Below are 15,247 nucleotides of genomic sequence, written 5' to 3' on the forward strand. Positions count from 1 at the left end.
CTTTATTTCATTCTTTGCCATCTAATTCGCTAGGTATTAGCTACTTTTATAACATTAGTTTAACGAGATATTATGCATTCGTTTACTAACAATGAAAGTAAGCATAAACAATGTCATAAATAAGTTTAAATCACTTTCGCATATAAAAAGGGCAATTTTCAATGCAAAGAAAAGGTTCAAGATGCAATGTTTAATGCACAATTGAGTATTTTCACTTTATGCTTTAAGAAACAGGTACCAACAAGCATTTTTATGGTAAATCACGGTAGAAATGTCAATAATCGGATGAAAAAGTGAGCTTATGTACATATGAGAATCTTCCTTATAAGTATGATGCATCATTATTAACTGCTAACAACTGTCTGTCTACTCGGTGCTTAATTTTAATTAGATGCACATGTGATGAATGCATAATTTTGAAAAATAGTTAGCAGAAAATTAGAGACTAAAGCGCATTTATAAAATTAATACATTAACGGTCATTTGGAATTCAAAAAACATAATTAAAGGGGAGAAAGATGTTTTTAGTGCCAAAAAAGAGCTATTCAAAGGAAAAATCTCACTCTTCATTGAGCATCTGTTGAGTCAACAGCTACATAGTCAACTGTTGCATCAAAGTGTCAGATAACTCTGCATCCACATTACAATTATCTGCAAAAATAATGGGTGAAATGGAAACGGAGAAGAATGTCACTTTAACTCGAGAAGTAAAAAAGTATAAAACCATTAAAAAGGAAAATTAACAAGCATCAACAGCGATTTGTGATTTCATCAAAAGGTCAACGATATCAAGGAAAAATACTTTAAATGATTCACATTTCATTGATGAAATGCTAAAATATTTAACAAGCCACAATTAATGAAAGGAAAAGTTAATAATTTTTAAAAATTAAATAAAAATTCTGTTTGGATTTTACTTCTGATTATATTTATTCCTTATAATTAAAAACTTACTTAAAAGCTAATATGAATATGGACTTTTTGGGCGAATTTTCAAGTAGAAATTTCCAGTGATTCTAAAAATATTTTGATCAAATGAAAAATTGAGATTCTCAAACTTTTCAAATTTTAAAAGCTTACCCTGTTGGACAATCAATTCCCATGCTGACAAACATATTGCTTTCACATGTATTGCTAAAGAACCAGAATGGACTGCATTTTTGTGACCAAAATTTACTAGATTTATTTGATACACTTTCAGCCCATATTCTCCATGATCGATGATGCGAACAAAGGTCATTTTTATCCAGCATTCTAAAATTTCTTGGTGGACAGCCAGGCTGATTAAATGTTAATCCATTAACCCAAAAGTCTACAGTTCCTGTTGGAAATGGTGTTCCGTATGTTCCTGTTTCTGTATGAATTATATCAACCTTGGAAAATAATTATGAATTTAAAATTGTAAGGATTCCAAAGCGTAGTAACAACTCACAAATTCGGCATCATCTTTATTCACAGCCTTGAAAAATGGTATAGGTGCATAAAATCCTGGAAATGCAGGATCCAGGCAAGTAATTCTTTTCAAAATAAGCTTTCTATTTGATTTTAACTGGATCTCTCTACCGACCATTCCAGCAAGATGAGATCCAAGTGAATGTGATACGACGTGAACTTTTTTGATATCTAAACCTTGAGTAAACAAGTCTATTAAGACATCAGCCACAATTTTTGAAAACTAAAATAATTGATATATGTTTTTATAATTCTTAATTATTTTTTTAATTAGCTTACGGCAGCCGTATTCGGAAGCGCAGTAAATATATAGTCTCCACTGCCTATGGTTATCCAATCAAGTATTAATATGTTGTAATCATTTCTAGTTTGATATGCAGCAACAATAGTTCGGATATTTTCATCGTCAATCAGCTGATCATATCCATGCATGTAAAGAACTGTTTTTCTTGATGGATCGAAATGTGGATCATTAAAAAGTTCTTGTGCTGATGATAAAGGAAACGCTACGTGATCATCATAAGTTGTTCTGGAGTAGAAGAAATTGTGTTTTGGAAGTTATTGGATGGAATATACAAATTTTTTAAATTTACTGATTAGTTCCACACCTTTGACTGTGTTAATGAATTGGTTAGCAGTCAATTTTCTAGGAAATGTGCACATTTTTCAATTTAATTTCCAATAATGTGACGAATTTCAAACGATTGTTACAATTTACGTTTAGCTTGAAGTTCATCCATCAAGCTAAAGATAATCCCGAGTGACACAATGCGGTTCGTTAATCTTAAAAATTGGCTCATCATGTACTTTCACTTTTCACAATATTTAATAATCAATTAAAACTTGTTCCACAACCTGCCTCAACTTTTATTGTGGTAATATCCAAAAATTCACCGTATTATGTAAGTTTAATGCAATACCTACCCATAGAACAATAGAATCCTTGATTTATCAATAAGATTAACAGATTCAAGTGGTTGACCAAAAGAATAATCACAAAGCACAGCCAGAATTAAATAAACCACCTTCATTATCGAGTTGTAATTTGTTTATGTCGAATTCGATTCAAACTGCAGACTGCAGACTGAGACTTGAATAAAATAAACTTGTTTCATTTCGCACATGCTTTCTTTGTGTTCACCAGGGAGTTTACATAATTTGACATATAATATTCATTATGATTCACCTAATTCGTGATTTTACCTATATTGGTGACAATATTACGCATTTATATCTACTTTAAACAGATGAATATGGTTTTTGGGAAATATCAAGGAACAAGTCTTATATCCTTGTTTGATAAGAATTAAATAAAATAGGTTTTATCAAAAAACAAAGCAGGCTGTCATTTAAATATTTAAATTTATTGCACATTTTAAGTTATTTCACATTAAGTTAGGTAGTTCTGACAATAAAAAATGTCTAAATTTTTTGGTTGTCGATGAGATTAAAAAACAACTTAAATTATTGATTAGAATATATATTTTCTAATATCTAATAGGCCATATTGAGTTCCTATTGCAATCAAGCAAATCGTCTCGCTTGCAAAGCGTATTGAAAGTCATGTCTTGGGGAAATCCAAGAATCTCTCGTTCCTCATATATGCGATAAGTAAATGTCGATTCAAAAGTTCCAATAAATTTTCTGGCATGAGAGCAAATAATTTGATCGACTATGGCAACAGCTCCATCACCTAATTGAACATGATATTCCCATGGTGGCTTAAATTTGTAGAGATTCACACCGCGCAGAAATGCTTTCATGTCATGAAATTCTGAGCCTGAACAATCACTAGACAAATAGACTTTGTGTAGGCCTAATTCAGCTAGTGCTCGCTTTATTTGATTTGCGATACTTCTCAGTGATGGAAGTTGAGCTTCACGTCCATAAACAAAGTCTGCTCGTCTCATATGAACACATAGGTAATCACCGCCTATTGCTTGTCTGTATGGCTGTAAGAAAATGAACATTCAATGAATGGAACATGAAGTTGGACAACTTAAGTGACTTGTGGCAAGAATGACAAGCTTTGTCATCTGAGTTGTCAGCCTCCCAAATTCAACATTAATCATTACCTTTTCGTCTGTCCACATTGCTGGTCTTTGAACACGATCCTTTTCGTCAGTCGATCCGAAAAAGTCAGATCTAAAGGCATATGCAATACCTTGAAGAGCATTGTTGAATCTCATTGATCTTCTTGCCATCCAGTATTCATCATCGCCGAAGAATTCGTGCAATGCTGTCTCAGCATGCGCAAATAATACAATTCTAGGATTACCAGGCTTGTGATTTTTGTCTTTGTACTCTTCAAGAATGTCTTTAAGTAGCATTACGCTTCCTTGAAAATTTATACAAGTGATTGTCTTCTCGGTTATATTGTAATATTCCATATAATGATAATTATCATAATCGTGACGAGTACATACTGCTTCCTCAAATTTATCTACAAAAACGCCGTTTTCAAACATGTTCTCAAAATGCTGTAACTTGTAAGTTTCGCCAATTTCGATGTAGTCCTTATTTGTGGATTGTTTGATGATGTCAAAGAACTCCCACATATCAAGAATGTTTGTGAACAGTTTCAGACTAGGCAAGTCAAAAAAGTGATTCCAAAAAATGTTATTTTGACGAAATTGAGACTTCCAGTGATACAGATGATGAAAAACAGGAAGCACAAGCTGGACATTCTCATATCCTTTTACTTTTCTCAAGTTTTTAACAAAAATTGCCATCCTCAAGTAAACATCTCGTCTTAAATTAAATCCTTCAACTGGATTCACAGAATATATAATATATATGGCATCATTCTTACTGGATTCAGGCTTGTCAATTGGAATTTCATTAATCTCACAAACATTATCTCTAATCACAAAAATTTCCTTAATATTGCATGAATTTTGACTTAAAACTAACTTAAATATAATTAAAAATATACTAATTAGTGCCACAGAGTTCATAATCAATTGTTAATATCACTAAAAGTTGTTCATTGTATTTGATTCTTGCATATTTCTATTATTAACAAAATTTTTAAAATTTATTGTTTATTTCTAGGAAAAATGGGGACTGTAACTACGTTTATTGGAAAAAAATTGACTAACCCCTCTCAATAATCCAGGGTTGTTACTCGAGAACTTTTAATAGATTTATCAATTTATGTTAATTTAATTAAGCTTTTGTCTGCTGATAGCAACTTTTACAGCATCAAGTGAGATGATGCAATGAAAAAAGAAAGAATAAATGAGAAAATTAAGGAAATAGGAAAAGTACTCGATTACCAACACTGGCTGCTATCGGCAAATAGTAAATAAATACGTGTAGTATTTAAAATTATAAAAACTTAATTTAACTAATAAAATGGGTAATTTCTCATAGTTTTTCCTACATCACCATAAAGTTAATTAATTCGACTATATTTTACAGCTGTCCAAACATCTCTGTCGTTCATCGTATCACTTTTATCGAGTGTTTTAGTCTTTGCTGCTCTCCAATTTTGCAAAAAGTATTTTGCATCCTCTCAATCACTGACTCTTTTGGCTGGATTTATTGGATCATTATTCTTCATTTTGTCATTGACTGTAAGTCTCTTTAATGTCATGTAACTATCCAATATAATTTTGTGTTTTTAATTACAGGCAATTTCAAATTTTGAAGCTTTAGTATTGGGTAAAGGCTTTCAATCCCGTTGGTTCCCAGAAGTTTTTATTTGCCTGCTTACTGCTTGCTTCGCATGCTCAACAGTTCATCGTGTTGCTGTGACTACATGCATCTTATTCTCATTCATCGCCCTCTACTATTTGAATGCCATTTCTCAGAAATTCCATACATCCGCCCCCGTTGCTGCTTTAGATGCTAGCATGTCAAAGAAGAAGAGAAAATGAAGTGAAAAATGAGCAGTTTGCATTCCTAATTTTTTGTATTCTATTCAATTTTTTTATTGAAACCAATTTTATGCTTAAGATATGAATTTTAATTAATAAAGTGTCCAACCAGAGTTGCAATCTTTTATTTGCCTGTAAAACAGCATTGTGTCACAGGCCACACTTGTCACAGACACATGCATCTGTTTTTGAAACACTGTGTTCATCATAAAAATGTGCATTATGAAACGGTTTTCATAAATTCAAATTTTTCAGAATAAAATCTTTGTTTACATTGTGGAAAAAATTTGTGCGTGCTTCGTTAAAAATTATTATGGCTGGATTTAGGCCTTTTCTGATCTTTTTGGACACTGTATCTAGTGCTGAAGCTTTTGTAAAAGATTCTGAAGAATATGATAATTTGGATATTCGTATGGAAATGGTCGAATCTTATCTTTCGAGAATTTTGATGGTATTTAACTGTATTTATCGTTTGCCTAATGTCTCAAAAACACAAGTTGAACGCGTGACTAAAATAACGACTGCCTTAATTAATTTAAAGACTACAACTTGGATCGGTAAGTTATTATTTTCATAAATAAACTGTTATTTTTTAAAAAGTTAATTATTTTCAGCATTGCAAGGAGGTTCCATTGCAGGTCCATCTCATCATAGCACTGGACTGAATGAGCTGCGCAGGAAAGGCATTCATAATACGTTTTTAGAAGACAAATAAAAATTAAAGCTTTCTTTTCTTAAATTGTTAAAAATACAATTTAAAGCTAAAGATAGCTACTGATGTAACAGTCTATCGTTTATTATTAATAATTATATTGATTATATGTAAAAATTGATTAAATGTGTCCACAAACATGCTTAATTTCCTCAATTCTGAACAATTCAATAAATATCGACAATTTAACGACTTACAAAAATTTGAATTTTATGCAAAGCAATCCTTGATAAATGATGGATTTTTAAAGAAATGATTTTCAATAAGAATATGCTTTATTTTAAGGATTTAGGTAATAAAACAAAAGGTTTCAGTTATGCTTGATTAAATAGATTTCCATAAATAATATCTAATAACAGGAAATAGTAGACATAGAGGAGACTGAAATATTCCAAATTCTAACATATCCATGAAAAAACACAATAACAACACTCACACAATCACAAAAATATCCAGGAATGAAACAGATAAAAATAATTCATTCATTCAAGTAAGGCATTTGAGAATACCTATTAAATTGCGAATATTTAAATAAATTGCACAGCATTCGAAACGCCACCTGGAAGTCAATTATGAAAGGTTTTTATTTACAAACAAAAAATTTTTAGTTTTTGATAAGACAGAAGAACTAAATTTAATGAGAATTTTAAGTCAAAAGTGTAAATTTTGGAAGGAAAACTGTATTATTTAAACTAACGAAATCAAATTATATCAATTCAATAGAGGAACAATTAAAATTAACAGTAAACAATGTATGACGCGGGAATTTTCCTGAAAAATTATCTTGATTTTGTGGAGGAAATTCCAAACGAAATACAAAAATGTATTACTAAATGTAGAGAAGTGGATTATAAAACAAAAAGTAAGTGAATTAATGCATATTTATGACACTTTTGTTTATTAAAAATAATTATTTATTCTTCAGATCTGATATCAGATGTTCAGAAAATGTGTGACAAGAAGACTACGCAATCGGATAAGAAGGCATCATTAAAAATGCAACAAATTTTAGTTAAAATAACCGAATTAAAGGACGAAAAGATACAACTAAGTCAAACATTATCATCACATATTGAAAACAGATTAAAGATAGTAACTGATTCATATCAACAAAATCTCGTCGTTAAGCAGGAAAGAAGTCCAACGCCAAAAAGTATACCAACATCAACAATCCAACAAACTACAAACAATACAAAACAGACACAAAATTCACCAAATCCAACGTCTACAACTAATATCCCACCAGAAAGTCAAGAAAAGACTACAAAACGAGTTCGTAAAACACGGATTGATAATTTGGATGTTGATTTAACTGACGATAATTTATTACCACCTGCAAAGACTATAGAAAAATCACTGCAGGCTTCTGGAAATGCCACAAAGCGAGGGTCGACTGCAAATTCTGCTAAAAAAGCAAAGAAACGAAAACCAACAAAGAAGCAGCTTGCACAAAGTGCACAAGAGGCTTTGGATGAGGTGATTCAAGAAGAAGGAATTACTGATGAAACAACGTACTGTATATGTCAACAAATTTCATATGGAGAGATGATTTTTTGTGAAAATGACGGTTGTAAAATTGAATGGTTCCATTTTAGCTGCGTTGATCTCACAGCGAAGCCAAAAGGACGATGGTAAGGAACAAAACATTTGAGTGACTTAGTTACATTTATTGATTCATATTTATTCTTTACAGGTTCTGCCCTCAATGTAGGGGAGATAAGCCAAATGTAATTAACAAAAACCTGCGTAAAAAGCAACAAGAAAGTTCGATTTAATTAATTTAATTAAGAATTTGTGCTCTTTTTGTATTAATTGCGTACTACTATGTCAAATAGCTAATAATAATAATGTAAATTAAATTATTTGTGTGTAAAATTTAATAATGTCTTTTAAATACGAATATGGAAGGTATTGATGAAATCTGGTGATCTTTTCAAGACAGTTTCAAATTCCAAGAAGGAAAGCTTTCCGTCTGAAATGAATTTAATTCTGTTAATCATGAAAAGTGTATTAGAAATTGATATATTACCATTGTCGATGTCTCCTTCTTCGATGATTTTCTCTGTTATTTTTGCGTGTTCATCATTGGTGAGTTCGTTCTTTGTTAAATCTTTCAGGACAAGTCGCAAATCGGTTTCACTGATAAACTGAAATATTGAATTTAAATGTTTTAAAATCGTACAAATGTTCTTATCGATATGAATAATTTGTATGGTTCTGAAAAATATTCAAAAATTATAAAATTGTGCTTACATCATCTCCATCATAGTCGTAAATTTTAAAGGCATAGAAGATCTTCAAATCTCTTGGTGCATGTTCAGAAAACACAGAAAGGCACTCAAGAAATTCCTCAAAGTTCAAATTTCCATATCCATCTTTCGAAAAGGATTCACAAACTCGTTCTGCAAAACTGAAATAAGGAACAGATTGTTCAATATCAGTTATTAGATGTTTAAAATCACATTTTCAAAATTCAAAATGTCGTTAATTTGACAATATCACTTGAATTATATAATTCTTTTATAATTTAAACTATTTTGCATTAAAGCTCGACAAATGTGCACTAAATATTCAATTCTTACGGATTTTCAATCAACTCCGCCAGTCTGATAATCCGTTCCTTGGGAATTTGTATTTTTAATGCCTCAGGTGTGGTCATTTCCAATGGAACCAAATCTGGTGCCAAATTTCTGAACTTTTTGAAAACTCTAATAAGAAAATAAATTTTAACATTAGCAATTCAATAGGAAATCGACAAATCTCACTTTAAAATTTCCTTCTTATTGAAAAACGTGCAATCTTGATAATGATCAAGCTGCTCATGTGAGAATGTTATGATCTTATTTCCCATTTTATGCACGAATTATTTTTTAACAAAGAAGTTATGTCTACCACAAGAGTTCACAGAAAGGACTGAATATTCGATTTATAATCAGCAAGGATAAACGCTTGGAATATGCATATAAATTTTAAGGAGTGGAAGTCAGCAAGGTGTGGACGGGAATTCAATATAGATTTAACATTTTCTTTATTACATGTTTTGTTCTGTATTGTATGGATATAAAGTATGATTTATGTTAATTCTTATGAGCGGGAAAGTTTTTGGAAGTGGAATTAAGAATATTGAATTTTCTATAAACATGCTAGATTAGAAGTTAACAGAAATAAATATTTCAAACATTAAACGGATTCATAAAATTTAAAAATCAAAAAATTTGTATGGTTTTGAGGTTAAAATTTCAAATTCGGCCGTTTAAATATCTCCAAAAAATTATTTAATTAAAGCAGGCGTTGTGATTCTTCGAAAAACTTTTCAAAATTTACTTTTCGTTTAAAAAACAAAATTCTTAAATATTTCAAAATTTTCAGTTATGGCACAGCTTCGCGTTCCTATCTATATTTTTACAGCAGCAACTTTAGCTCTCATCACTAGAGAATTAGTCAGAGTCACATGCTACAGCATCAGTCCGAAAGAATTTGTTCAGATTCGTGCTGAGGAACCACCAATTGAAATGCCAGAAGTGCCAGAAGAGAAAACTTTCTTCCAAAAGCTTTCATTCTGGAAGGACTTGTGTGACTAAAAAATAAACTTAATTAAATTATTCCCATAAAAATTATCAAATCTCAGTCACCATTGCAAAATTTCTTCATCAAAATTTCATCGTTATTTTCACATCAAGAACGTTAAAACTTTTCCTGCGTCAAAATGAACTGTAAATTAGTCGCACGGACCACATCAACAATTCTATTCCTGACTATTGTCTCTTATGTTGGATATAAATTCTACATTCATTATACCACACCAGTAGAAGAGGAAGTTCAAGAAGAGGTCACCAAGAAAAAGAAGAATCCTTTCGCAAAATCCCCAAAATAAAAAGGAACGATATGCAACGTGATATACATTTTCTGCATAATAAAGGAACTTTAGTTCATCAATAAAATTCAAAGATTTGATTTTTTTACAAATTAACGGTCTTTTATTATTTGAATGTTATTCATGGACATTTAAAAACCTTACAAATGCTTTTGAGATCAGTACAACAGTTTGAAATTCACATAACTGTCAAAATTTATTTGAATATTTCAACAAAATATAAAATTCAAATATTTTTCAACCGTTTTCAATAAAATTAAATTGATTATTTACAGACTTTTAGAGCTATGTATGAACATTTTACCGGTGTGAATATACTTCATATACTCACCCAACCTTCAGTCTTTGTTTATGTTTACAATAGTGCAATAACTTCTCACAAAAATGGAAAGTGATGAATTAAAAACTTTTTCAACTAAATGTCGATGCTGCTTACGGATCCTTGAGGATCAACAGAAGCTTTGCATCGGTGAAATTGTAAGAGAAAAGTTCTTTGAAATGACACAATTCGAGCTGTTATCCTCAACAAAATTACCTCAATTTATCTGCTATAATTGCTTCTCAATTCTGTCACGTTATTCAGCCATGAAGAAAGGATTTGTTGAGAATCAAAAAATTTTAGTTAATTTATTAAAGAAAAGTGAAAGTCTTCAAGTTAATGACTTGTATGTTAAAGTTGAAGCAATTCATGAACACAAAAGTAGTAAATTAAGTGAAAGTCAGGATGTTATAGCTTTGAGAAATCCGGAAGAATTGTATCATGTTGAAGAGTTTGACGATAAGCAAGTGAAGGTTGAACTTAAGACGATTGACAGGTATTATAAATCTAAGAATATTCTTAAGTCCTAATAGCTTAACGTCAATTTCAGGACAATTTTCTGTGATATCTGTAACAAAATTTTCACTAGTCAGCGGACTCTAAAGGTATGAAGTAGTTCCTTGCCGTCAGCTTATTTTCTTATTGGATAAATCATGTTTTCAGGATCACACAAGTCGAATTCATCTAAAAGTTAAGAAGCATCATTGTAATCATTGTCAATACAGTTGCTTCTCATCATATGAGCTTAAGTGTCACAAAAATTCTAAAGTAAGCTTCAATTTCTTAGTTATATCCAATAGTTGTCTTTAAATTTACTATCCAGCATAGAAAACATTCTGCTAATGCCAAGAAATATCGTTGCGATCAGTGTGCTCTTAGATTCTCACAGCAATCATGTTTAGTGAGGCATAAGAAAGCTAATCATATGAAAATGTAAGAAAAAGTGTCTTGCAGATCAATTTATAACATGATAATAATCCTTTTTATTTCATTTCCAGAACTCGTTTCGAATGTGATAAATGCGGTCACAAGACCTTCAAGAAGGAAAATATCAGAAAGCATATGAACACACATCTTCCGAACACTTCAAAGAAACTCTTTAAATGCTCAAAATGTTCAGCACAGCTTACTTCCCAATACATCCTTAAAATGCATGTGAAGAATTTCCACAAACAGTCTCAAAAAAGCTTTCTTTGTCCTTATCCAAATTGTGGCAAAAGCTTCGCACGTAAAATTTCACTGAAGGAACATCAACAATTTGTTCATCTAAAAATTCGTCCAATGAACTGTGATAAATGTGACAAGTCATTTTCATCAAAATCGCACTTGACAAGACACCAAAAACGAAAGCATATAAATTCAAATAATTTATTAGTTAATAATGAAATTAATTAGTACAATAAGAATTTTATTGATGAAAAAAAAATGTTTTTAATAAAAAATGAAAAAAATTGAAGAATTTTGACTGAAATTTTGAATTTGTATGGTTTTTGAGCACTAAGAAAATTTGTGAGGTTTTGGTATAAATTCAGTGTTTAAAACATAATTGACGATAAAACCTTACGAATTCTTTATTGGCGACTGTTGACTTCAGTGTAAAATTCATGAAAACCTCACAAATGTTTAAAACCAGTATTTGTTTGGTTTTAAAAAAGCGAAGCTAATGATTCTAAAAACCCTACAAAACCTTAAATTTAGAGTCTCTTAATCACAAATTATCTTCAATTATTAAAAAATGTAACTCGTGAAATTTATCATTAATAAATTCAGTTCTTAATGCGTTCATATAGATACAAATATCCTAAATCCTTTGGAGGTCGCTGACTGATTTGCACCTTATTATCATTAAAAATAATCCATTGATCATCTTTTAGAATATGACAAACATAATGTCCAACTTGAGAGGATGATCCCATATGAGATATGAATGCTTTTAAGCGATATTTGCCATCTCCATCACGATATTGCTTGGTGTTTGGTGCTGCTGAAGATGATGCTGGACTTTCTTCGTCTTCCATATCAATTTCATCTTTGTGTGAGAAAATGTAATCAACAGCACGTTCTGTATTGTTATTTGTGGCTTTAAGCGCCTTTGTTGCTTGTTTCATTGTAAATCCCATTGATAGGATCATTGCTAATCCTTCTTCGTCCGGAATAAATTCTAAAATTATACAAAAATATTGAATTTATGTAAATAACATGAAAATAAAGTTTTTGCATACCTTTTTGGACATTTTCATGACCTGGCGGCACGAATGGTAAGCTAAAATCGTCATCAGTAATGTGTTGCATAATCCAGTTTGTAGCATTTTCTAAGCCAGTATTTTTTGTAAAGAAAACAGCCTTTTTGCATGCATCAAGTGGAAATCCCATGTCTTGTAGCGATAAAAGTACTTCAGCATCCATCTGTGGCGATGGTGGACGGTTTTTCATTTCTGGTAGTTCCTCTTCATTTGGAAGTAATCCAGTACCACGTAAAAATGAAATATCAAGCTCATCAGGACAATCGACAGAGACATCAAGCTTAACGGATGTCCAATCTTCTCGTAATGTGAATTTCTTAAGATGCAAAATGAGATAATCAGGCATTGTTGACAGTCTTGCTCGTTTACTTGCAGTCGTTTTATCATTTAATGCTGTGCTGTAAAATTGTTCAACTTTTTCCGGCTCTGCAAACTTTTCGAGACAAGATTTTAAAGAGAGCTTTGGACGAACGAGTGAATCATCGGGCATTTTACGTCCTTCACGTTCTGCAGCAACCTTTGCTTCTTCATATTTACGAACATCATCTAAATTCGTAGCACTTTCAAGTGGAATCGGCAGTGGTAATAAAAATTCATCACGATAACTGTACTTAACTTTATTGCTGCTTAAGCATTCAACACGATCTTCAATTTGAAACTTGAATGAATCTGTTGGATTCGATTGTCCATGACTGTTTCTTTCAATAACCGTAAACAAATGCAGTAAGAATTCTTGTGCATCCTGTTGCTGCTTAGTTGAGAAATCTGGATGATTTTTACCAATCAGATTCTTGAACATTGTTGGTTTGATACCATTTGCACCGGTATCTAAGGAACTGTCTCCAATTGAACTGTAATTTCCACTCCACAAGCCATGACCTAATTTTGCCATTTGAACATTAAAGTCATTAACTGGATCTGATGGAGATGCATTGAAAATTTCATCAGCCTTTTTAACATAACGTTCAATAAAATCTGGAACGGTGAACATGACTTGCATGACACTGTTCAAGTAACAACTATTTCCAAGATTAGTCATTCCGGTTAAACCTGGCCCAGCAATTGGTAATAAATTTGCAGAGCTTTCTTGTAAAACTGCCCATTCACCAAATTGCTGATTATATTCAAGTTCCATTTCAACCATTGACTTTTCAGTCTTTTCCATTTGAAAGATATTAATGCCAAAATGCATTAAATGTTGTTGTAAATAAGGATCAATGACCATATCATCTTCAGCATAGCTATAAACATCAGCTTTTCCATCAGCAGTGATTGTACCGAGTTTTACAGCCAATGGATATTTTGTTTCTTGATAATGATGGACTGCATGATCATTTCCTCCACTTCCATCAAAGAATCTTCGTCCACACATGATTGATCCATCAGTTAAGTTCAACCATAAGTTATTAGTCAAATCACATTTTTCGCATTTCCAGCCAGTCGGTGGAATCTTCTTGCCATTTTCTAATTGCTGTAGATCTAATGCACAAGCTGAAACTTGACGCATTTCGCCATCCCATGTTCCAGTCAATTGCTCTTTTTCAAGTTTCTTAAATGCAGAATCCGATGTTATGATTGCATTTACTGATTCCACAACAATAGCTGGTAGATTATCGTTTGGAAATGGATATTTCGTTTGCGATGGAAATACAACAATTTGATAATTATCTTCATAATTATATTTCTTGGCGGAGTTATCCTGTAATCCACCTTCTAATCCAATCGCAAGTCGAGTAATTTTTTTCTCGGGACCTTCCTCAGAGTCATTTTGAGGAATCTATAATGTTGTTTAATTAATTAATTTTGCGAAATCATCAAACTTTAACCTCGAAAAAATTAATTACCTCAGTTTTGGTTCTTTTGATATGAAGGAACACAGCATTTTTGGTTTTCTGATAATACCGTTCAACATAGTCTTTACCGAATGACAGGAAAGACGTTAAACTTATGTATAATCCATTTTCACTTTCCTGGAGATCAAAACAATAAAAAAAAATTTGCGAAATTTTTCAAAATCAATTTTATCAATGAATTTACCGGCGTATCGTACGAGAAAACACATTCCTCGCTATAAATATTGTCGTTGGATGTTGGAATTTTGATTTGTTTAAGGTTTTCGTTGAGTATTTCCATACTAATTTAATTATTTGTGAAATTTTTCTGTTGTTGCTAATTTTTTTCTTTTGTTTGAGACAAGGGATGGAAACTAGAAGTTTATTATGGTATTCTGAATTGGTGCTACAGATATGATGTCTCTCAAGATTGCTGGCTGTAGATTAAGTTTAGAATCAATGGAATTGCCGGTCTGTTAAATAGTTTTCACGGAAGATTTTTGAAAAATTTGCTGAATGTTAACAACCCTTGAAAAATTCAAATATTTTTTGACCGTTAAGAAAGGAGTCTTCAGATTATTTTGAATCCTTATGTTTACTGATGTTTACAACTACATACGATGCTCAGCTGTTCATGTTAGAATCTAATAAGGTTTATAATTCAAACAGAACAATAATAAGTATATACAGCTAAGGAATTAATGAAAATAGAAGGTTTTTTCAGAATTATGTTTCTTTATTTTTCAAAATTTTATTTATGCTTAAGTACATCAAGTGTTTTACTATTATTAGAAATTGTATATCATTCAAACATTTCAGTAACCACTGTTTTTGTTTCGTATACTCATTTAATTTGTAGTTTTTTGTGTGAATTTTTTAATTATTATTTTTTTGTTTGATTTTGAATGAATTTAATTAATTTTTTAGAATCTAT

General features: G+C 31.3%; 7 protein-coding genes across 7 annotated transcripts; 3 read left to right on the forward strand and 4 right to left on the reverse strand.

The window, feature by feature from the left end:
- Nucleotides 1-739: 739 nt before the first annotated feature.
- Nucleotides 740-2,192, reverse strand: LOC139095085 (lipoprotein lipase-like). Its single transcript, XM_070646333.1, has 5 exons — nt 2,164-2,192; nt 1,732-1,981; nt 1,433-1,675; nt 1,081-1,373; nt 740-833 (listed from the first exon to the last, which is right to left on the reverse strand). The coding sequence occupies exons 1-5, from the start codon at nt 2,190-2,192 to the stop codon at nt 740-742; spliced, it is 909 nt and encodes a 302-aa protein (XP_070502434.1).
- A 603-nt stretch (nt 2,193-2,795) lies between these two features.
- Nucleotides 2,796-4,522, reverse strand: O-fut2 (O-fucosyltransferase 2). Its single transcript, XM_070646136.1, has 2 exons — nt 3,528-4,522; nt 2,796-3,404 (listed from the first exon to the last, which is right to left on the reverse strand). Exons 1-2 carry the CDS (start codon nt 4,407-4,409, stop codon nt 2,940-2,942), a joined length of 1,347 nt encoding a protein of 448 aa, XP_070502237.1. The 5' UTR covers nt 4,410-4,522; the 3' UTR covers nt 2,796-2,939.
- A 208-nt stretch (nt 4,523-4,730) lies between these two features.
- Nucleotides 4,731-5,446, forward strand: LOC139094975 (protein KRTCAP2 homolog). Its single transcript, XM_070646211.1, has 3 exons — nt 4,731-4,813; nt 4,876-5,030; nt 5,088-5,446. Exons 1-3 carry the CDS (start codon nt 4,810-4,812, stop codon nt 5,331-5,333), a joined length of 405 nt encoding a protein of 134 aa, XP_070502312.1. The 5' UTR covers nt 4,731-4,809; the 3' UTR covers nt 5,334-5,446.
- A 1,167-nt stretch (nt 5,447-6,613) lies between these two features.
- LOC139094951 (inhibitor of growth protein 1-like) lies at nt 6,614-7,928 on the forward strand. Its single transcript, XM_070646184.1, has 3 exons — nt 6,614-6,907; nt 6,971-7,676; nt 7,739-7,928. Exons 1-3 carry the CDS (start codon nt 6,796-6,798, stop codon nt 7,818-7,820), a joined length of 900 nt encoding a protein of 299 aa, XP_070502285.1. The 5' UTR covers nt 6,614-6,795; the 3' UTR covers nt 7,821-7,928.
- On the reverse strand, nt 7,731-8,896 carry LOC139094952 (calcium and integrin-binding family member 2-like). Its single transcript, XM_070646185.1, has 5 exons — nt 8,811-8,896; nt 8,628-8,753; nt 8,299-8,455; nt 8,075-8,192; nt 7,731-8,017 (listed from the first exon to the last, which is right to left on the reverse strand). The coding sequence occupies exons 1-5, from the start codon at nt 8,894-8,896 to the stop codon at nt 7,935-7,937; spliced, it is 570 nt and encodes a 189-aa protein (XP_070502286.1). The 3' UTR covers nt 7,731-7,934.
- Nucleotides 8,897-10,303: 1,407 nt separating this feature from the next.
- LOC139095086 (zinc finger protein 813-like) lies at nt 10,304-11,175 on the forward strand. The gene is made up of 4 exons (XM_070646334.1): nt 10,304-10,734; nt 10,789-10,843; nt 10,902-11,006; nt 11,062-11,175. Exons 1-4 carry the CDS (start codon nt 10,304-10,306, stop codon nt 11,173-11,175), a joined length of 705 nt encoding a protein of 234 aa, XP_070502435.1.
- Nucleotides 11,176-11,908: 733 nt separating this feature from the next.
- Nucleotides 11,909-14,672, reverse strand: Usp5 (ubiquitin specific protease 5). The gene is made up of 4 exons (XM_070645998.1): nt 14,519-14,672; nt 14,326-14,451; nt 12,461-14,258; nt 11,909-12,399 (listed from the first exon to the last, which is right to left on the reverse strand). Exons 1-4 carry the CDS (start codon nt 14,612-14,614, stop codon nt 12,005-12,007), a joined length of 2,415 nt encoding a protein of 804 aa, XP_070502099.1. The 5' UTR covers nt 14,615-14,672; the 3' UTR covers nt 11,909-12,004.
- Between the last annotated feature and the right edge of the window lie 575 nt (nt 14,673-15,247).

This window comes from Chironomus tepperi, unplaced genomic scaffold (genome assembly GCF_022539635.2).
Source record: "Chironomus tepperi strain 1889 unplaced genomic scaffold, CSIRO-AGI_Ctep_v1 contig_359, whole genome shotgun sequence".
Classification (NCBI taxonomy): Eukaryota; Metazoa; Arthropoda; class Insecta; order Diptera; family Chironomidae; genus Chironomus; species Chironomus tepperi.

Coding starts and splice junctions, on each gene's coding strand:
- LOC139095085 (XM_070646333.1), bottom strand. CDS start 2,192: ATGGATGAACTTCAAGCTAAACGTAAATT. Junction 1,676..1,731: donor CGCTTCCGAATACGGCTGCC/GTAAGCTAATTA, acceptor CAATTATTTTAG/TTTTCAAAAATTGTGGCTGA. Junction 1,374..1,432: donor ATAAAGATGATGCCGAATTT/GTGAGTTGTTAC, acceptor TTATTTTCCAAG/GTTGATATAATTCATACAGA.
- LOC139094975 (XM_070646211.1), top strand. Junction 5,031..5,087: donor TCTTCATTTTGTCATTGACT/GTAAGTCTCTTT, acceptor TTTTAATTACAG/GCAATTTCAAATTTTGAAGC.
- O-fut2 (XM_070646136.1), bottom strand. CDS start 4,409: ATGAACTCTGTGGCACTAATTAGTATATTTTTAATTATATTTAAGTTA. Junction 3,405..3,527: donor CAATGTGGACAGACGAAAAG/GTAATGATTAAT, acceptor ATTTTCTTACAG/CCATACAGACAAGCAATAGG.
- Usp5 (XM_070645998.1), bottom strand. CDS start 14,614: ATGGAAATACTCAACGAAAACCTTAAACAAATCAAAATTCCAACATCC. Junction 14,452..14,518: donor TTTTCTCGTACGATACGCCG/GTAAATTCATTG, acceptor TTTGATCTCCAG/GAAAGTGAAAATGGATTATA. Junction 14,259..14,325: donor TCAAAAGAACCAAAACTGAG/GTAATTAATTTT, acceptor ACAACATTATAG/ATTCCTCAAAATGACTCTGA.
- LOC139095086 (XM_070646334.1), top strand. CDS start 10,304: ATGGAAAGTGATGAATTAAAAACTTTTTCAACTAAATGTCGATGCTGC. Junction 10,735..10,788: donor GAACTTAAGACGATTGACAG/GTATTATAAATC, acceptor CGTCAATTTCAG/GACAATTTTCTGTGATATCT. Junction 10,844..10,901: donor CTAGTCAGCGGACTCTAAAG/GTATGAAGTAGT, acceptor TCATGTTTTCAG/GATCACACAAGTCGAATTCA.
- LOC139094952 (XM_070646185.1), bottom strand. CDS start 8,896: ATGGGAAATAAGATCATAACATTCTCACATGAGCAGCTTGATCATTAT. Junction 8,754..8,810: donor AATAAGAAGGAAATTTTAAA/GTGAGATTTGTC, acceptor TTTTCTTATTAG/AGTTTTCAAAAAGTTCAGAA. Junction 8,456..8,627: donor GCGGAGTTGATTGAAAATCC/GTAAGAATTGAA, acceptor TCCTTATTTCAG/TTTTGCAGAACGAGTTTGTG.
- LOC139094951 (XM_070646184.1), top strand. CDS start 6,796: ATGTATGACGCGGGAATTTTCCTGAAAAATTATCTTGATTTTGTGGAG. Junction 6,908..6,970: donor AGTGGATTATAAAACAAAAA/GTAAGTGAATTA, acceptor TTTATTCTTCAG/ATCTGATATCAGATGTTCAG. Junction 7,677..7,738: donor GCGAAGCCAAAAGGACGATG/GTAAGGAACAAA, acceptor TATTCTTTACAG/GTTCTGCCCTCAATGTAGGG.